The sequence below is a fragment of the Rhamphochromis longiceps genome, linkage group LG17, assembly GCF_057381845.1.
Source record: "Rhamphochromis longiceps isolate RC_006_pf linkage group LG17, R_longiceps_female_GT1.1, whole genome shotgun sequence".
In the NCBI taxonomy this organism is placed as follows: Eukaryota; Metazoa; Chordata; class Actinopteri; order Cichliformes; family Cichlidae; genus Rhamphochromis; species Rhamphochromis longiceps.
In genome coordinates this window covers 14,566,248-14,587,079 of record NC_140573.1, presented here as the reverse complement: position 1 = coordinate 14,587,079, position 20,832 = coordinate 14,566,248, and the positions used below count along the sequence as shown (strand labels likewise).

The 20,832-nt window shown below is 41.1% G+C and overlaps 1 protein-coding gene across 1 annotated transcript in view; it reads right to left on the bottom strand.

Moving 5' to 3' along the window:
- Window positions 1-1,164: 1,164 nt before the first annotated feature.
- LOC146649428 (adenylate cyclase type 1-like) overlaps window positions 1,165-20,832 on the bottom strand; it is a 74,231-nt gene continuing 54,563 nt past the window's right edge. The window contains exons 16-20 of the mRNA XM_085387230.1: window positions 11,671-11,817; window positions 10,327-10,425; window positions 9,858-9,972; window positions 7,363-7,487; window positions 1,165-3,766 (exon numbers count right to left, since the gene is read on the bottom strand). Coding sequence (XP_085243356.1) covers window positions 3,437-3,766; window positions 7,363-7,487; window positions 9,858-9,972; window positions 10,327-10,425; window positions 11,671-11,817 — 816 coding nt within the window. The 3' untranslated portion in view covers window positions 1,165-3,436. The remainder of the gene's footprint in view (window positions 3,767-7,362; window positions 7,488-9,857; window positions 9,973-10,326; window positions 10,426-11,670; window positions 11,818-20,832) is intronic.

The window sequence follows — 20,832 nt, the reverse complement described above, 5'->3', positions numbered from 1 at the left end:
GTGGGTGGGGAATTTGAGTTTCCATGAATTGGTAACCTCTGGGGAATGAAAAAATGAAAGCAGTGCAAAATATTTAAAAAGATTGCTCTTAATCCCACTAGACTCCCACGTGTAATCCTAATATCCAACTTTATAGTATATTTACAACCTGGCCCGAAAAGAAAAACAAAAAAACAGAAGTAGTTTCAGCCTAATCTGACCCACTGAAATTGTCCTCTCAACCATGTATGTGTGCTGATTGTTCATTTTAGTTTTAACATCACAGCTTTCTATGTTCTACAAACCATCAAAGCTTCTGCTTCAGCATGGGAGAAAAGTACATCAAAGTATAAAAAACTAAAAGTATTTCATCGTTCTTTAGCTTTAGGTCTCTTTCAGTGTTTAATTCAAATAGAACTTTATTTATACAGCACCAAATTACAACAACAGTCATCTCACGGCCTAAGAGCCAGCATTTGGCCACAGTGGGAAGAAAAAAACTCCCTTTTAACAGGAAGAAACCTCTGGCAGAACCAGGCTCAGTGAGGGGCGGCCATCTGCTGCGACCGGTTAGGGGTGAGGGGATGGGGACAAGACAAAATATACATTGTGGATTGTGGACTGTGTTTAGTAGATTTGTGGATCCTTATCACATTTGACTGGTGTTTCCTTATATGCAAATACCTGGTCTAGTGAATGCTTGAAGATTGTTGAGTTGTGACACTCGTTTCTAGATGTTTGCTTAAGATGTCTTATGATTTGATACAACATAAAAAAAACCCTGCAGTGTAGTTTCTGCAAAACAAACCAAAAAATAGACCCTTATTATGTGTATCTGTTGCATTTAAACTGTTATGAGCAATAAACTTAAGGCATATTGTACGCACACCCACACACTTAACTCCTTTGACATGTTTTTACTAGAGCAGACGTGTTTATGTCATCAGCGCGAGGTCGCCAATGCTGAGCAGCACCAGAGGAGTCAAACTGCCACTGACCCCGATGTTGCTCCAACTTCTTACATGAGCTACTCTGTTTTTCTAGCGTTACGTAACTGTTTAACTAAATTTCATGTCCTCTCCATATGCACTCTGTATGTGCATTTCTGTCTGTGTTTGTTCAAAATAAGCACAGAATGAGAGTTCTTAGTCCAGGAGACACATCTCCACTGGCTTTATTCTTCATAATCATGGTACGTCAATATAATTGCAGTGCAAACACTTATATTTTAGTATAAAATATTTTCTTTACCAAAATTTACATTCACATAAAACATCTCAATAAATACATCTTCAACAAAAGAACTTGACAAATATTGTATCATCCATAATATATCTCTACAATGTACAATAATAGCTAGTAATACCTACATATAACAATTGAAACCCGTATCATACAGTATGAAAATATCCAATTTACAGGAAAAATATTGTACACAATTCCTTTTCATCAACTTTCAATTAATTGTTTAAAGCAAGTGTATAAAAAATCCTCATTTTAAACCTTTTATAAACTTAAATTAAGCACTCAAGCTACCATATAGATTTAAAATCTATTTTAAATATGATAAGTCCAACGTAATTTCCGTCAGGTTCCAAATAAATCTGATCAAAATCGACACTTGCCATCGTTTTGAGTAACAAAACTCAATCAGCTCGAACAGTAAAAATACAGGCATCCAACAAAAGAAAATCCACAATAACCGTAGCAACGCATTCAGTTGTGCTACAGCTCAACACGAAAAAGTCTGATATGTTTATGAAAATAGGTTGGCACATTAGAAAATCAGCTACCTGTTGATTACAGCAGGAGCAGGGAGGAGGAGGAGGAACCTCTCCCCCCAGGCCTGAAGTCTATCTATCCTGAATATGTCCTCAAAAAGGTTTGCACACCAAGCTCATGAAGAAGACACGGGTCAATTAAGCACCTTACATTCAAGAGGACCGCTACCTTTAGCGCATGCATGAGGACTATAATAAAACACAGTCAACGTGTGTCCGCTGCTCCGCCTGCATTAGTGCTTCATCAAAGCATGCATGTTTGATCTGCAGGCTTCCAGGCAGTGCATGCTCGTACAGATTAGAGGAAAGTTAATGGCTGTGGTAAGCCATACTGTGAGTAGCATGCTATACCGTAAAATAAATCATCTGGGTTTGCATGAGGAATCCAGACACAGAGGTTTGTGGGAATCTCCTCATAAACAGAAGGTTTCTTTTTTTTCTGCCCTTTCCAAAGCAGCTTCGAGTTCATAAAAATAGTAGAACAGAATATTTTTCAACACTAGAAAATATTTCTTTGTAAACAAGCACACAGAAAAAGTTCTCTTTTTTTAAATATAATTCATTGAGGAAGAAGGAATCACACTCGCACAATACTAAAAATAGGTTTTCTAATTCATGCTTCAACTCCACAGATACAGACTGGTGTGGCTAGCTATGCACACTCTATTGGCTACAAACACTATCAGGTCAAAGTAGGATCCAGCTGGCTACAGCATGCAAGGAGTGAATAGGCTGAGATAGGAGACAAACTGCTTTATTGCTACACTTTGACAAGGAAGAATCTGGAAGTCAAGCATCACAGGGAAACAGACAGCACACATGACTGAAATGCAGCAGTGGCATCATGCACTTAAAGACGCTGAGCAGCTCGGCTCACTGAATCAAGAGCTTGCCTCGTGTACGAGGGGTTCAGCGAAGGGGCAGAAATGAAGCATACAGCATCAACCACCCACAAATGGTCAAAGGCAACGCCTTGTTGTATTTTGGCAAGTTCATGTCATTAACTGCCATCTAAAATTCCACAATTGGCTTCAACCGCTTTAAACACTGTTGTCTCTAGGACAATGATGCCCCTAAAATGAATTAATCTGATAAATGAATCTAAAAGGCAACAAAAAAAATGGCAAAAATCTCATTGTGAAGAGTGGTCGCTAAGGCAACAGCACTGTTTTGGTTTTAGACGGGGAGAAAAGAGTCAGCTAACGTTCTTAGATTTCGGGACACAGTTGTTGTGACAGGTTTGTGTGCTACACTTTCAATTGTGCATTGCGATGTGTTTTTATTTTTATGCTTATTTAGTTTATCGTAGTGGTGGATCCAGTTTTTTGGCAGTTATGAAATCCTGGAGACATCCTTGGCCTTTGATTGATGACAGAGCAACGTGGCATCCTGTATCCTGTTCATGACATCCCGCTGTGTGAAACAACAAACAGGGTTTGAATGTGGAGGGACAGTCTGATCGAGGACGCCTCAGGTTCCAGGCTTTAGGCCCAAATCCAGGCTTCCCATTGGATGATCAGTGTCTCGCCTCCCTGTCTTCCACAGACAGAAGAAGAAGAGTGGAGAACAACCTTTCCTCTTTAAATAGCCTTTCTCTGCTACAGCCATCTGTGTTACTCACCCACCTCCACTCTTACATTCTTATTTTTTCGTAGTCACGATGGAGACAGTGCCCTTCACACCACTGCAGTGGGAACAGAGGGCAGGTACCTGGTGGTGCTGGTGGATGTGGTTGGTTTAGCCACACTTGGGCTTGGGGTCCTCATAGCGGCGTAGGTGGTCACCGTTGGGGCGGGGCTAAGCCTGGTGCACACACTGCCGTGGGCGAATGCACTGGCACGGCGTTCACCGTTGCCAGGCTGTTGCTGGGTTTGAGATGGCCTGCTGCCTTGTCTGCGTCCCTCCAGGAAGTATGTAAGCATCTGACCTTTGCCCTTCACACTGACCTGGCCACGGCACACAAAATTGTAGTAATTGGTGATGAGGCGATAGACGTCCTCTGTTACCTGGTGGAGGCACACAGACGTTTGATGAGCTTTATGACCAAATATTTTACCATGACACACCTACGACATGACAAAAATGAACAAGAGATTGCACAAGTAAATATATAAGGAGTTTGCAAACAATGAAGCAACAATAATATGCTTTTTAAAAAAGACAAATAAAAATTTTATGTGGGCAAAGAATTACATCTGTACCTGAACACAAAAAGAAAAGATAAAAGTGGGTCTTACAGAAGGAGGAACTATCGGTAATCTTCTTATTCTAGTATATTTTTTTTAATATTAGAAAATGTAATAAAAATATTTATTTTGTATGGTAGCGAGGAATCACACAGAAGGTCCTTAACCCATCCCTTGTGCAAGGAAGAACAGCACGAGGACTGTTAGAGCTGCACAATGCCCTCCAGCCGGCCACTGGTGTGAATGTCTCTGACCAAACACTCAGAAACAGACTTCATGAGGGTGACCTAAGGGCCCAATGCCCTCCAGTGAGCTCTGTGCCCACTGCCTGACACTCTGAAGCCCTAGTGGCAACAGACTACCAGAACTGCCACCACTGGTACTCTGTGCTTTTCACAGATCAGAGCAGGTTCACTCTGAGCATATCATCAATATCTTTGATTGCAGATACAAAGCTGGAGACAAACAGGAGAGACATTTTCTCTCGGCGCAGGAGAGCATCAGTCAAATCATCACATACTAGGGGAGCGAACTATGAGCACAACATATTATCACCACATCTCCATTTGTTTTGCAATTTTCAAGTGAGGTCATGCTTTAAACCTCCACTCTATGGACACAAGTACTGGGACACCTACACATTACACCTAGAGGAACTGCTTGATCATGGAAACCCATGACATGAAGCTCCCAATTTTGTGCAAATGTTAATGCCCGAGGAGGTTTAATGAGTCAGCACAGTGTTGGCTTTTAGGCACCGTGCACCACAGCACTCAGTGACCCTGCTCTGTAACTTTATGTGGTCTGCCACTTCATGGCTGGGTTGTTGTGGTTCATAAATGCTTCCATTTCACAATAATGGGGCGCTCGTGACTCAAGAGTTGGGAGTTTGCCTTGTAATCGGAAGGTTGCCGGTTCGAGCCCCGGCTCCGACAGTCTCTGTCGTTGTGTCCTTGGGCAAGACACTTCACCCGTTGCCTACTGGTGGTGGTCAGAGGGCCCGGTGGCGCCAGTGTCCGGCAGCCTCACCTCTGTCAGGGTGGCTGTGGCTACAATGTAGCTTGCCATCACCAGTGTGTGAATGTGTGTGTGAATGGGTGGATGACTGGATATGTGAAGCGCTTTGGGGTCCTTAGGGACTAGTAAAGCGCTATATAAATACAGGCCATTTACCATTTATTTACAATAATACCACTTACAGTTGACCATGAAATATCTATAAGGGAGGGAATTTCACAAACTGACTTGTTGCAAAAGTACCATCTTATTACAGTACCATGCCTATATTCCTCTGTGTAGAATGACCCATTCTTTCACCAGTGTTTGTACAGCCAGACTGCATGGCTAGGTGCCTTATTTTATATAGCTGTGACTGAAAACACCTGATTTCAAAGCTAAACAGATACTACTTTTGTCCTTAGTACATTGTCCTTAGGCAGATGTTTCTTCCTGTTAAAAGGGAGTTTTTCCTTCCCACTTTGACCAAGTGCTGCTCATAGGGAGTTTCTGATTGTTAGGTTTTAGCTGTAGCAACTGATGTTGTGATTTGATGCTATATAAAGAAAATTGAATTGAATATATGAAAATAATGAAACACATGAACTTTATCTGAACTTTTCTAATTATTTCCAAATAACACCCTCTAATCTGTTTACCTTTGTCAAATAAGAACTAGTCATGTCAATAATAAAAAGCTATAGTATGCAGCAACTGCTTGTAAAGCAAACATTCAAACTTACTTACTCTTTCTTAATTTATCCCCACTCAATGAGCGAGAGAGAGAAAGAAAGCAGCGGCCTAGCAGCGAGCCAGAGAATGACTGATCTACCTATGCGGTGTGAGTGAGAGCACAGCAGAGAATTAAACAGTTGTTTTCTGATTGCTTCACGATGGTTATGTTTTACGGCACAGCATAGACACGCCCACACCTCCACATGTGTGGTGTGGTGTAGTATTACTGTGCTTCACTGAGTCTCCATCAGTGAAACATGTGCTTTACTTACAGAGCGCAAAAGAGACAGCAGTGCTTGGTCACTGGTCACTGCATTTAAAGTGGCACCAGCTGCTGTTATTAGCTACAGGCAGCACACTCACTGCCCAAAGAAAGCACCCCAGGAAAGCCTTAAATGTATAAAAATAACCCTCAGGGGCCACAGTCTCCACAGGTAAATACACCACTACACACTTCAGGAGGGTCTTAGGTGATGACTGGGAGAGATTATTTTATGAGTCTATGCAAGTGCTTTCAAGGAACATCCTTAATATTCAGATATGTCCAGCAAAAACCACCCAACTCAGGGAAAAGTTACCCCAAAACCGCTAACTTTTTATTTCAAATAGCACTCTAATAGCACTCATGGGTGCAGACCTAAACTTAGAAAAACACATTAAGACAATAACAAAGTCAGCTTACTATCACCTCAAGAATATATCAAGGATAAAAGATCTGATGTCTCAACAGGACCTGGAAAAACTAGTCCATGCATTCATCTTTAGTAGGCTTGATTACTGTAACAGCATCTTTACAGGTCTACCTAAAAAATCAGTCAGACAACTACAGCTCATTCAGAACTCTGCTGCTCGAGTCCTCACTAAGACCAAAAAAGTGGACCACATCAGTCCAGCTCTGAGGTCCTTACACTGGCTGCCTGTCCGTCAGAGGATAGACTTTAAAGTTCTGATGCTGGCCTATAAAGCTCTGAATGGTTTAGGACCAAAATACATCAGTGACCTCCTGACCCAGTATGAACCATCCAGATCCCTCAGGTCATCTGGATCCGGTCTTTTATCAGTTCCCAGAGTCAGAACCAGACACGGAGAAGCTGCATTCAGCTTTTATGCTCCTTATATCTGGAACAAACTCCCAGAAAGCCTCAGATCAGCTGAAACACTCAGTTTATTTAAATCCAGGTTGAAGACTCACCTGTTCTCAGCTGCATTTGAATAAAGCACCAAATCCACACTTTAAGCTTAAATTTCAAAACTTACATTTAACTACTGATTTTATCTACTGTTCTGATTTTATCTGTTTTGATTTTATATACTGTTGTTTGTTTGTTTGTTAATTAGTTAGTTAGTTTATTTGCTTGTTTTATTCAATTTTAAATCATGCTTTTTATTTGTTCTTGTTTCTAATGTCTCTATAAAGCACTTTGAATCACCTTGTTGTTGAATTGTGCTATACAAATAAACTTGCCTTGCCTTGCCTTGCCTAAATATCTTAGCTGGACACCTTTATGCTGTTTTTATTTTTTATTTTTTATTCTATGACTGCAATATTGATCTGCGTTGCATGTATTTTCATAACACAGCAGCAGCTTGTAATCTTAGTGAGATCTGTACATTGTTACATTTGGGAATAGAAAGAAGAAGGATAGGTAACAGAGAAGACATACATGTGGACTGACGAGCTGTACCTGTATCTTTCCTTGTACTCCAGTGCTGTCCATCCTGCTGGCTACATTCACTGTGTTTCCCCAGATGTCATACTGTGGCCTCCGGGCTCCAATCACTCCTGCCACCACTGGGCCCACATTGATGCCTGGTGTTAACATGAACAAAACATATAATGTCTGGGTCACACATGCATATTACATATGTGTGCTACTTATTTTCAAATATAGTTTTCATGTGCTTTCATATAATTATAACAAACATGTCGAGCTTCTACTGGAATTACAAATTTAAGCAGTGCAGCACTAAGAAATGAGAATTACAAAGTAATTGCTGAGTGTTGGTTAGTGATAGGATTCATTTCTCTTTCCACTAACATACACCAAACAGCTAGACTTACCCAGCGTTTTTCAGCAGCTGGTGGCATATCTTTTAACTTTTCCTTTATGAACAGCAGATGTGAAGAAAAAGTTTTGATCATATTCCTCATTTAATTCCTGTCTGGACCAGTCATTAATTTTAAACTGGAGTATATTGTAATTCATTATTATTAGGCTGTTGTAAAAACTCCCTAAAAAGCCTTCAGTTGATCCAAAATGCGAAAGAAAGAGCATATATCCTATACTGGCTTCTCTTCATTGGCTGCCTGTTAAATCCAGAATGAAACTTAACGTCTTCTTACATACAAGGGGTTGAATAATATGGCCACTTCTTATGTTAAATAAGCAGTGGCCTGATACTTATGGTAGGAGTACCATGGGAGGTAGAGCCTTCAGCTCTCAGGCTCCTCTACTATGGAACCAGCTCCCGGGAGGAAGATTGAGGCAGTCTTTCCTTCCCATTATTGCCAAGTGGTTGTTCGTAGGGGAGCATCTGATTGTTGGGGTTTCTCTGTATTATTGTAGGATCTTCACATTATAACATAAAGCATCTTGATGTGACTATGACGACGATTTGGTGTTCTGTAAGTAAAACTGATTTGAATTTCCAAGAGACCATTTTCTTTACGTCAGAATAAAAGTGGCATGTAATAGTTTTTCTCTGATTGTACTCATGTCCTGAATCACTTTAAAGTTTTCAAAACAATATTCAAACTCCTACAAAAATCAGTGTCTTACTCGTGCTCTTCAGAAAGAGCATTTCAGGTTAATTATTAGCAATTGGAAATATTTTAGGAAACTATGGCAAATGATCTGTTTATTTATGTTAGTGCTAAGAGAAACATTTTACCAGCAGTATAACATGCTGCTGCTGCTGCTGCAGTAAGAAAAAAAGCATTGTTGCAAGCCAAAGATAACATTTCCAGAGGATGCATTTGGCATACACAGTGTTTCTTTTCCCAGTAACACTGCAAAGGAGGGTATGAAGAATGGGAATGAGTGATAACAGGTTCACTGATTCCCAGTTCTGGTGTGTTACCATAATATTCTATTGCACACAGTAAGCAATAGTAAAAATGCCATAGCAACGATAGATGTTTTTATGCTACTTCTTCTCTTATTGTAACTGTAGTTTACTGATTTGTGTGATTATTAAAACACAATACATGCAATTAAATCTCACTGCACTTAATATTAGCATCTAAAGAGTACTGAGTATAGATGACAGTTCTCAGAAAAACTTTGTGTACACTCTTAGTGTCACAGAAAACATGTAGTGCAAGGCTGTTAGGAAATTACACAATCATACATGCACATTAACAGACACACTGTCATTCTGATACACTAAACATTTTTAGCACTGTTCTAAAAGAGCATCATATTTTATACCCCATAAAGTACTGCACAAATCTATCAGACATGGCTTCTTGTAATTTCACATGTTTAAACTCACACGCAAAGCAATAGTTTAATCCAACAGGGACCAATGGGCTTGGTCTATCTGTCATTTCCATATAATATTAATGTTATGCAAATGCAACTTTAATGAAGTGTTTAGTATACTTATGATAGTAAAAAATGACTGCAAGAATTTGACATCATTTATATCAATATCATTTTTAAAACTATGATAATACATGTTTGCAAGACATTTTTTGCATCAGTATATTGCATCATCTATGTAAGTATTTCCCAAGGACTTCAGTGATAGACAGAAACATGGCGCATATTGAAGTTCTAACTTTGGTTTCTTTCCTTTTTGGAAATCCAGAATTGCAAAAATTACCAAAAGTTGCATTTCTGCAGAGTAAGTCCATCCAAGCACACAAACAGAGGCAGTTTCTACATGTGGAGCCACCTAGGCTGCAGACAGGATGGCACTGTGTACACCAGGTTTCACTGGGATTAAACAAGGGCTCTAGCTGCAGGCTCCCCACAGGATACCCAACACAATGGAACCCAGAACTTCAGGTCTCGCTGTGACGAGCTTCCTGTGGGGAACGTTCTTTCTGTGATGCATTTCCTCCATTTCCAAGCTTAGCGGCACCGAGTGTTCACGGTGTCCAGTGCAATAGGCCAGAAGTTCTGACATCCATATTTATAGGCCATAGAGTGTGTATGTGTATCTCTTCACTCACCTACTCTGAGGACAAAGTCATTGTAAGACTGGTAGTTGATAGCATCCAGGACATCAAACATCTCGATGGCAAAATCTGACACGGTGCATAAATGTGAGGTGATGGACTTTTTCACCTGAAAATCAGAGGAAGACACATATGTGACATATTAATGCAGAAATAAACCTGAAGTAAGAAGCAATATTACCCTCCATTTCTGTTTCCCTGATGTGGTAACATGTGGCTTTAAATGCACTTTATGAAAGCAGAATATGCTGAAACCACAGATACCAGTAATCCCCCACAGAGGATTTTGTGGTGTGAAATGTGGCAGTGTTTAAAAGATCAGCACTCAGAGAACACAAACTTGGAAAGGCTAGGCCTCTCAACAGTACCCTGGACACCCAGAACAGTTTTCAAATGTGCAAATACACTGCAAACAAGTACAAAAACCTTATTCAGGAGATAAATATAATTAGTAGAGGTCTACCTTTGAAGCAGTTGTAGGAACCAGCCCAACTGCAGCCATGTATGTACTGCCAATGGTCTTAATTTTCTCAATGTCCCTGTAGCACTCTTTATCCATCAGCTGGAAGTGGGGAAAAAGAAGGAAAAATTGGACAAAAACAGGAGAAACAGATTACCACAACAAGAAAATTCAAATCAAATTTTCTGCTGATTTGTTGGTTGCACATTCTTAGAGCCATTTGATTGCAGTGACTCATTTTCAAGTTCAAGAAACCCATTTGAGATGATCTGAACACTACGCTACACTACCTGAGCTTCCACTCAGGTAGGCTGTGGTGTTTAAATTATGCTTAGTTGGTAGTAAGGGGGCCCAAAGTATGTCAGGAATATATCACCCACATCATTACATTACATCCCCACAACCAACCAGATACATTACAAGGCAGGATGGATCCATGATTTAGTGTTATTTTCTGACCCTACCATATGAACGTCACAGCAGAAACTGAGATTCATCAGAGAAGACGATGTCTTCTGTGGTCCAATTTTAGTGAGCCCCTGTGAAAGTAGCCTCAGGTTGCTCTCATTAGCTGACAGGAGTGGCACCTGGTGCGGTCTTCTGCGTCGAGGTTTCACATTATCTCTGTTCAGAGATGCTCTTCTGTATTACTTGCAGTGAATGGTTATTTGAATTATTGTTGCCTTCTTTTCTGTTCAAAGCAGTCTGGTTCTCCTCTGACATCTACAAGACAGTTCTAACTGCCTTGTAACCTCAAGGAAACTCTCTCTTTTTCCAAACCATTCTCTGTGAATCTTACAGATGGTTGTGAGGGAAAACCCCAGTTTCTGAAAATACTTAGACTGGTCTGGCACCAACATATTCTAAGTGACTTAAAAGACCTTTCTTCCCCATTCTGATACTCAGAAGGTCAACAGGTTGTCTTGACAATCTCTACACACCTAAATGCACTGCGTTGTTGCCATATGATTTATTGATTAGATATCAGTCATTAACAAGCAGCTAAACAGGTATACCTAATAAAGTGGTGAGTGTGAGTGTATATTAAAAGTGACAAACAAATCTGAATACAATTTAAAATGGACTTGTTTGGCATGTTTGAGTAAAGGAATGCTTTGTGCAGCTGATTATAGATTCAAGTTAGCCAAAAATCATCTGTAAGTAATTCCTTATTTTCCCAGCTGCCACCATTGCTTTTTATATTCCATAAATAAACAGTATTTTCCCTTGGTCATAGCCATATCATCTCTGAAAATTGCACTGCTGGCCAGAAGATTCACTACACGAAAAACATATAAAATGCTGCAGATTTATGGATGATCTGATGGAACAAACTATTTCAGTCACCTCATCAAAGTCAGCGATGATCTCATTGAGCAGCCTCAGACACTCAACTCCCATGTTGTTTCCATCCAGCTCGATGTAGAAATCATTAAAGTTGGCGATAGAAGCGAACAACACTCCGACCTGAGCGTACGACTGATAGTACAGATCCTGCAGGGTAGAACAATTCAATAAAAACAATTCAACAACCCATACTACCAAAGAAGAAAAAATATTTGCATATGGAAGATTGTGCTAGCTTACTGAATCTTTGAGCAAGACTGTTGTCAGTATTAAATAGCAGTGACCCAGTGCCATCACAACCCCAACAAATAAACATGCTTCATCCTGATGTCCATAGTGATTCTTTTCCCCCTGTTTTCAGGTAAAAGTGTTTAAAAGTTGATATATTTCCAATGTGTACACTGTTAAGATATTTAAGAGGTAATCCTTCATTGTTTTGTAAGCATTAGAAGCATTATATTACAGTTTTGTGCACATATACATGGCGGTTTTGAGCCCCAGTTAGGTACTGTGTAATGACCAGTAAGATAACAGCAGGAGCTAAAAACGCCGCTATTGTCAGCCATTTTGTCAGGAAACCTGTTCTGGCATATATAGTAAGCACTTTAGTATTTTGGTTTATTATTTAGTGATTTTCTTCCACCATGTGACATTAAGCAGTACAGAACGTGAAACATTTCTGTTTATTTGCACTGCAATAAACGACTGCATGAGAGACGCAAGTCATATTCACTCTCGTGATTCTTTTCCCCCCTGTTTTCAGGGGTGTAACATTTGGAGGCACCGCTGGGATAGCTGCTTAGATGTCCGGTGTCCACATCTGCACATCGTAGTCCAAGCCAGCCAAATCCCCCCATACAACCCAGTAGAGCAGGGCGATATGACCAAAAATATTTATCACGATATACATTTGAAAATTTGCGATAATGATATAACTGACGATATAATTGACACTAGACAAAATATTTTACAACTCCACAACTTTATTAGTGCAAAAAACCTCATCAATGTATTTTCACTTAAACAAGCAGCTGTTTTTTATGTGCATTAAAGTTATATAAAAATGTAACAGTGCAAATTCCTTGCTGACAGTTTAACCAAAAGGCATTTCCAGTGGAAATTGGCCGACATATCCTCAGCATAACCATGTATAATATCCACAAAACTTAAAAAGAGGTTATACACACACAATACGGTAATATTATGTTGAAGCACAGTACGTATCACTCCACGAGGCGCCTGCCTAATATAGCCCTAATGCTCCGACAATCCATCAAGCGGTGCGGCTTCGTAGCTTAGCAAAGTCGTACTAAAACATTTGACAGATTTTCGAGCGCCGTGTACGACATAAAATCGTTTCGAGGTCAGTAAACACAACCAGAATTCATACATAAGGCACACGGGATTATAAGGGGCACTGTCGATTTTCAGAAAAATCAAAGGATTGATTTTAAGTGTGCCGTATTTTCCAAACAACATGGTAATAACGACGGCCCGCTAGCATGCGCTACCAAAAATAGTGCTTTGTTGTGTATCTGACGGACGAAAGCCAAACCAGTTCCACACCACTGAAGTTGCAGCATTTTTACAAATCAATTCTGGTTCATCCGTTTCATTTAACGATCCACTTTCGCTCTTCTCATTCTCCGTCGCCGCCATGTGCGTATGTAAACAAAGGCACTGCGCATGTGCGTTTTACCCATATTCTATCGCGATATTATATTTTCCTATTGTTGCCCAAAATTACACCGGTATTACCGTGAACGGTATGATATAGCCCAGCCCTACAACCCAGGCAGACTGCAGTGAGGAAAGTTTGCTATCGAGGCGCACTGGTAGCTGTGTTTTAGCACGTTTCCTGAGGCTAGCCAGAGATCATCAGGGGCTGCAAAAACAACATTCTTCCTGCCTACTGCCACAATGTCTTCGGTGGAAGAGCTGCAAGAAGAGGTTGTGCGTGAAATGCACACTCTATCCAAAGATCAACTGGTGTCAATCTGCGAGTTCCTTGGCATTGCAGAGAAAATAGATGTTAGCAGAAAAACTGTCACTGCTAACACACATTCAAATACACATGGAGAGAGAAGGTATAACAGTACTTGAGGATGATGGAATGTCAGAACTGTTGTTGCTTAATGATAAGATTGCTGAAGTAATGAAAGAGACAATTGTTGAGACTGAACCAAATGCAAATGGAAGGGGTTATTCAGGGCACAGAGAGCAACTAAACACTGCAATCTCACTGGTAACAGAGACAGCTAATGCAGTTAACACAGCGGTTAGTTCTCACTCCCAAGCTAATCACTCTGTCCCTAACTCATCTGTGTCAAGTGCCCCCCAACGACCAAGCCCTTACTGGCAGAAAGATTTCAAAATATCAGGCCAGATTGGTGAACCAGGTCAAAAAGATAAACTGACATTTTCCAGTCTTGCTCACCAGATCGAAAATGGACTGAGCAGAGGCTACTCAGAGCTTAACATTGTAGATGCTGTCATCAGAGCTATCTTGCCAGGTCTACAACTACGCAGCTATTTGGAGGGAAAAGCTCAACTCACCCTTACGACTCTACGCTGCATCCTGCGCTCCCATTTCCAAGAGAAGAACGCCACCGAACTCTATAAACAACTTGCCTCTGAAGTACAGACCCCAAAAGAGACTGCTCAAAGCTTCCTGATGAGAGTTTTAGATCTAAAGCAGAAAGTCTTATTTGCTTCCCAAGAGTCAGAGTCAGGACTCAAATACGACCCAGCTTTAGTCCAGCGTATGTGTTTGCACACCATACTCACGGGCTTCCAGAGTGATAGTGTCAGGATAGATATGCAGCCACTCCTGTTAGACTCTAAGACACCTGATGAACTCCTGTTAGAGAGGTTAAATATGGCTTGTGCCAATGAGGCAGAAAGGAAAGACAAGAAGAACAAGAAACGAATGCTGCACACACTGCTACCTCTATGGGAGTAGAGAACACTTTCAGGCTGGATGTAGAAGCAGAGGTATGAGACCATATAAAGAGAAACATTTAAACCAGCAATGGTTACCACCGAGGGACGAGTGTTAACCATGCCCATCATCCACAAGTCCCAAAATTGCTCCAACTGTAAACAAGAAAAGTCAGGCATGAGACAGTGTTCAGCATGTAAAAACGCACTTTATTGTTCAAAAGCATGCCAGAAGCAACACTGGAGACAACATAAGAGACAATGCACTGGCTTAAAGACTAACAAAGACAATGAGACTGTTCAGGTACCACTGCCGCCAGCTCATGTAAACACCCCTCACAAAGTCACATCTCTGGTGGGTAGGCAATGTCTGGTTGAGTGTCTCCTGGACGGCCACAGGCTTCAAGCTCTATGGGATTCAGGCTCACAGGTGTCGATCATCGATGAGAAATGGAGAAAGGACTATTTGCCACAAACAGAACTAAGAGATGTAGCCGATATTATGGACACATCTGAACTCACCCCGACCACAGGAAATGGGACCGACATGCCATATCTTGGGTGGGTTGAGACAACCTTCCAACTTGTTTCCGGAACTGAACAAACTGAGAAATTGACCATCCCCATGTTGGTAATGAAAGGTTTTCAGCTCAGATGCCCTGTTATAGGTTACAATATCATTGAATACATTGTGAATAAGACTGACCAAGCTAAACTGTACAGCACAGAGAAAAGCATTTCACAGCCTCAAAAGACACAAGGTGAAAGCTTTTATACAGGCTGTTAGTGCAGATACAGTTGACGAGTACAAAGTGATGACAAAGAAAGACTGTATTACTGTACCTAAACAAAGCCACATGCATGTTGAGGGTCATATAGCAGCAGGACCATTTAAACAAGACATGGTCATGATATTTGAGCCAGACTTAAATCCTCAGTGGCCAGACGATCTTGAGTTTTTTGACACTTTGGTTAAAGTTAAGAAGGGTACTTTACCTGTCATAACACTAGGTGTCTCTAACCCCACTGACCATGAAATTGTCATTCCAGGCCGTACATTAGTTGGCTCGGTTCAGACTATTACAGCTGTTTTACCTGCCCAGGTGTATGAAAAAGCCGCATCTGTAGCTACTGTTAACCAGACAAATATACAAGCCCAGTGTAGCTCTACTGAAGAGTGGGACCCACCTGTAGATCTTAGCCACCTGGGTGAAGAGCAGAGAGTATTAGCGAAACAGATGCTCAGAGAAGAATGCCATTCTTTCTCTAAAACAGACAATGATACAGGCCAGCGGTCCCCAACCTTTTTTGCGCCACTGACCGGTTTATACCTGACAATATTTTCACGGACCGGCCTTTAAGGTGTCGCGGATAAATACAACAAAATAAAACTAGTAGCGGTACCGAAAAAAAGAAGTTTTATTCACAACACACGTGAAAAGACCAAGGAAAACCGAGTTAACAATAAAAACGATAACAAAATAACGCTGAAAACTGATAAAAACCCTGAAAACCATATATTTCACACCTGAGCCTCAACTCTCGCGGCTCGGTACCAAACGACTCACGGACCGGTACCGGTCCGAGGCCCGGGGGTTGGGGACCGCTGATATAGGCTGTATTGAAAAACTGAAAATGACCATCTCACTCAAAGACAACGAACCAGTCAAACGCACATACCTATCTGTGCCACGGCCGCTCTACCAAGAGATGAAAAGTTACCTGCATGATTTAATAGCACAAGGCTGGGTCTGAAAGTCAGACTCGTCATATTCCTCACCAGTCGTTTGTGTTAGAAAAGAAGATGGTACTTTAAGACTGTGCATAGACTACAGAGACCTGAATCGGAAAACCCATCCTGATTGCCAGCCCATCCCACGCGTCCAGGACATTATGGACAGTTTGGGTGGAAACTCCTGGTTTTCGCTTTTAGGTCAGGGGAAAGCGTACCACCAGGGGTTCATGTCAGAAGAAAGTCGTCCACTCACTGCTTTTGTGACCCCCTGGGGATTATATAAGTGGATTCGCATCCCCTTTGGACTTATGAATGCCCCTGCAGCATTTCAGCGCTGTATGGAAGAGTGCCTGGATGGGCTGCGCGACAACATCTGCATCCCCTATCTGGATGACACATTAGTTTACAGCAAAACGTTCAAAGATCACTTGGAGGATGTGAGAAAAGTGCTCCAGAGATTGAGAGGCTTTGGTATAAAGCTTAAGCCAAGTAAGTGTGACATGTTTAAGTCTGAGGTGCGCTATTTGGGCAGAATAGTGTCTGCAGAGGGCAGTAAAGTGGATCCTGCAGACTTTGAAGCAGTCAAAGCACTCAAAGGTATAAAACCACAAAATGTTGGTCAGCTCAGAAAAATGTTAGGCCTTCTCTCCTACTACAGACAATACATAAAAGACTTCTCCAGAAAAGCAGGTCGTTTGTATGAACTGTTAAAAGCTGTCAAAACCCCAGAGAACTCAGACACCACAAAAGGGCCAAGGGCAAGACCAAAGAGAGCCAGTCAAGTTGTGCCCTCCTCAAAACAAATCGTGTGGACTGACCAGCATCAACGTGCGCTTGAGGAACTAATAGACTGTTTGCTCCACCCACCAGTGCTGGGGTTCCCAGATTTCACACAGCCGTTCATCGTACACACAGACGCCTCACACAAAGGGCTAGGCGCCGTTTTGTACCAGAGACAAGATGGTAAGCTGCGAGTTATTGCTTATGGCTCCCGTACTCTAACAGCGGCTGAAAAAAACTACCACTTCCATGCAGGAAAACTAGAATTTTTAGCATTGAAGTGAGCTATCACTGACAAATTCAGAGACTATTTGTACTATGCCCCAACATTTACTGTCTATAGCGATAACAACCCGCTAACGTACATTTTGTCAACAGCCAAACTGAATGCCACCACATCAAGATGGGTCGCTGAGCTCGCTGATTTTCACTTCACCATTAAGTACAAACCAGGGAAGGAAAACGGTGACGCAGATGCTTTATCAAGAATGCCACTTGATGTAGAAACCTTAATGAGAGACTGCTCTGAGGAAGTGCCACCGGACACTATCACAGGTGCTATCCAGGCCATTGAGGCACAGAAAAACACACCTGCCACATGGACACTCTCAGCTGCAGCAATGTCAGTCACAGCAGAAGGTGAGCCAGCAGAAGCAACATTCACACCCATACCAAAAGAACAGCTTAACCCTTTAAGACCTACCATAGAACCAAGTCCGCCAGAGCTTATAGTATATTTTTACATGCTGTGGAGCCATTTTTTGGAGCATTTCAAGTTGCTATACATCAATACAACCATTATAGCCCACATTTTAATAATATGTCTGCATTAACTGCATAGTCATTACATAAATTGCAAAAAAGTGCAATAAACTACAAAAAAATTTAAAATCGTTTTTGATTTTTTAACATATATTTCTAGTTAGAGAAATTTAAGAGGCTTATCCCTCAAAACTGTAAATACAAAAAAGTTGCACAAAATAGTTTCCCACCAAAGGAAATTTATTTTAAGTGTCTTCATAGTTTTATTTTTGAGATACACCAATTTTCATATACTGCAGGAAAAACGAAAAAATATATTATAGTGCAAATTTGCAAAATAACAGCATATGCATCAAAATAAAATATTTCCAGCAGTGCAATATGAGTCCTAAGCATCCCAGAAACGACACAGAAAGTCATAAAGTCAAATACAACTTTTAAAAACACAAGTGTAGGCTCATAAGGCCACGATGGTAAAAAACTACATTTCCGCAAAATGACGTCACTTCCGGTTTCGGGCAGGTCATGCCGGACATGTGATAGTTCACGCTGATGGACGTAGGAAGTGTTACAAACAGCTGATCGGATCGGCAAAGCGTGTTTCTGGAATATTATGTTTTTGTTGCCGCAAGTGTTTTTTATGCAGTTTTTGCAAAGCTATATGTGGAAGGAAACTGTGACCTAGGACAAGCTGATGGCATAAGATGAAAGTACAACTCCTCCGGTTTCATATGCAAAAAAAATTATTGCGCTAGATTACGTGGTTGCAGAGCTACCGGGATTTAAAAATAGTTACGCAAAACAGAGCGTGTCCGCTCTGACCGGCTTTAAAGGGTTAATGAAGCGCAAAAGTCTGATCCTGTTATAAGCCCTGTATTACAGTGTAAACAGACCGATTCAAAACCACTGCCCAAAGAGCTAAGAACATTTGACCCTAAGACAAAATGCTTGTTCAGAGAGTGGGGCAAGTTAAGACTAGATAACAATGGCATCTTGTACAGACTCACTTCTGCCCAGAAACAGCTAGTCCTGCCAGATCAGTTCAAAAAGACTGTAATTGAAGAGCTGCACAATAATATGGGCCGTCAATAGGGATGGGTATCGAAAACCGGTTCTTGTTGAGAACCGGTTCCTACTGTTTCAATTCCTTGGAATTGTTTCCCATTTTTGCAAACAATTCCCTTATCGATTCCAGTTGCCCCGAATCACGTCACCACGTTGCGGAGCATCATTTACCTGGCAGGAAACATGGTGGCTGAAACGCTCAAAAGTTTGATTACACTTTACGAGAACGGAAGACAACAGGGCAACTTGCAATACTTGCAAAGTAGATATTTCATTTAAGGGAGGAAACGCTACGAATATGCAAAAGCATTTGCTCACAAAACACACGATAACCTTAAATGAATGTCGTGTTTTTAATTCCGCTCCGGACTCGTGAATTTCAACCCAGCAGCAGCGGTAACGTTTGCACGTCCTCTCCCGTTAATGCGGCAGGTGAATAATCAACTAAGAGTGCATATTTATGTTAGCGCGATCTGCCTTATTACAAAACCTGCCATTACTGTGCATTTAGGTGACCATGATGAGAGAGACAGACAGAGTCTGGCTGGCTCAGATGCTGGCAGTTCTCCCTGCAGTCTACCGGTAGCGTCTCCTTTCAGGCCAGGATAGACGAATGTCACCGAGCAGTGACTAAGTTTGTGGTAAAAGGCTTGCACCCATTTGCCACAGCAGATGCCCCCAATTTTCGGTAAGTGAATGTGTTTAATTGTAGGCAGGGACATTACTGGATATTCTTGTGTAATTGCTACAGAATAATTTATGTTATACTTTGTTATTGCTACAGAAGAATATTTATTTTATTATTTTACATTTACAATTTTTTTTCCTGGGGATCCTGTGACACCCCATTGAAGAGCCATAGGCTGGATCTCTTAAGATCTCACTGTTGGGTTTGTAAAGCCATGTTACTCCTAAATTTCTATCTTGTTCAAAGAGAAGATATAAAACAAAGTTCTAAGCTGATCGACCTTAGTGTTCTCCTTTTTAAAAAAAAGAATTGATAAGAGAATCGATAAAGAATCGAATCCTTAAACAGAATCGAAAATGGAATCGGAATCGTGAAAATCTTATCAATACCCATCCCTAGCCATCAAGGTGTTGATCGCACAGTGTCTTTGATACGTGAACGCTTCTTTTGGCCACACATGCAGGCAGACATCGAGCATTTTGTGACCAACGTTTGTTCCTGTGTAAAGCAGAAAAAGCCCAGCCATGAAACAAGAGCTTCTTTAACAAACATTGTAACTACGCAGCCCTTTGAGCTGGTGTGTATAGACTTTCTCCATCTTGAAAAATGCAAAAGCGGTTATGAATATATTCTAGTGATAACTGACCACTTCACACATTTTGCGCAAGCCTATGCCACCACCTCAAAGTCAGGCAAAACTGCTGCAAACCTGATATTCAATGACTATGCCCTAAAGTTTGGCTTCCCCTGTTGCATTCACCATGACCAAGGAGGTGAATTTGAAAATCAGCTATTCAGTCAGCTCAAGAAACTGTGTGGCATGGCCGGTTCTAGGACAACACCCTATCACCCAATGGGGAACGGTCAAGTTGAACGTATGAACAGGACATTGTTGCAAATGCTTAGAACGCTAACTGAAACACAAAAGTCAAACTGGAAGGAATCTATCAACAAGTTAATGTACGCATATAATTGCACACGTTGTGAAGTCACTGGCTACTCCCCATTTTACCTACTGTTTGGACGGTCACCCAGGCTACCAGTAGATATGCTCTTTGGACTATACTCAGAAACAGATTTTAGTGACCACAGAGACTATGTTGAAAAATGGAGAAAGGGCATGGAACAAGCATACTCTATAGCAAATGAGAATTCAAAGAAAGCTGCTGAAAAGGGAAACTGAGAGACTATT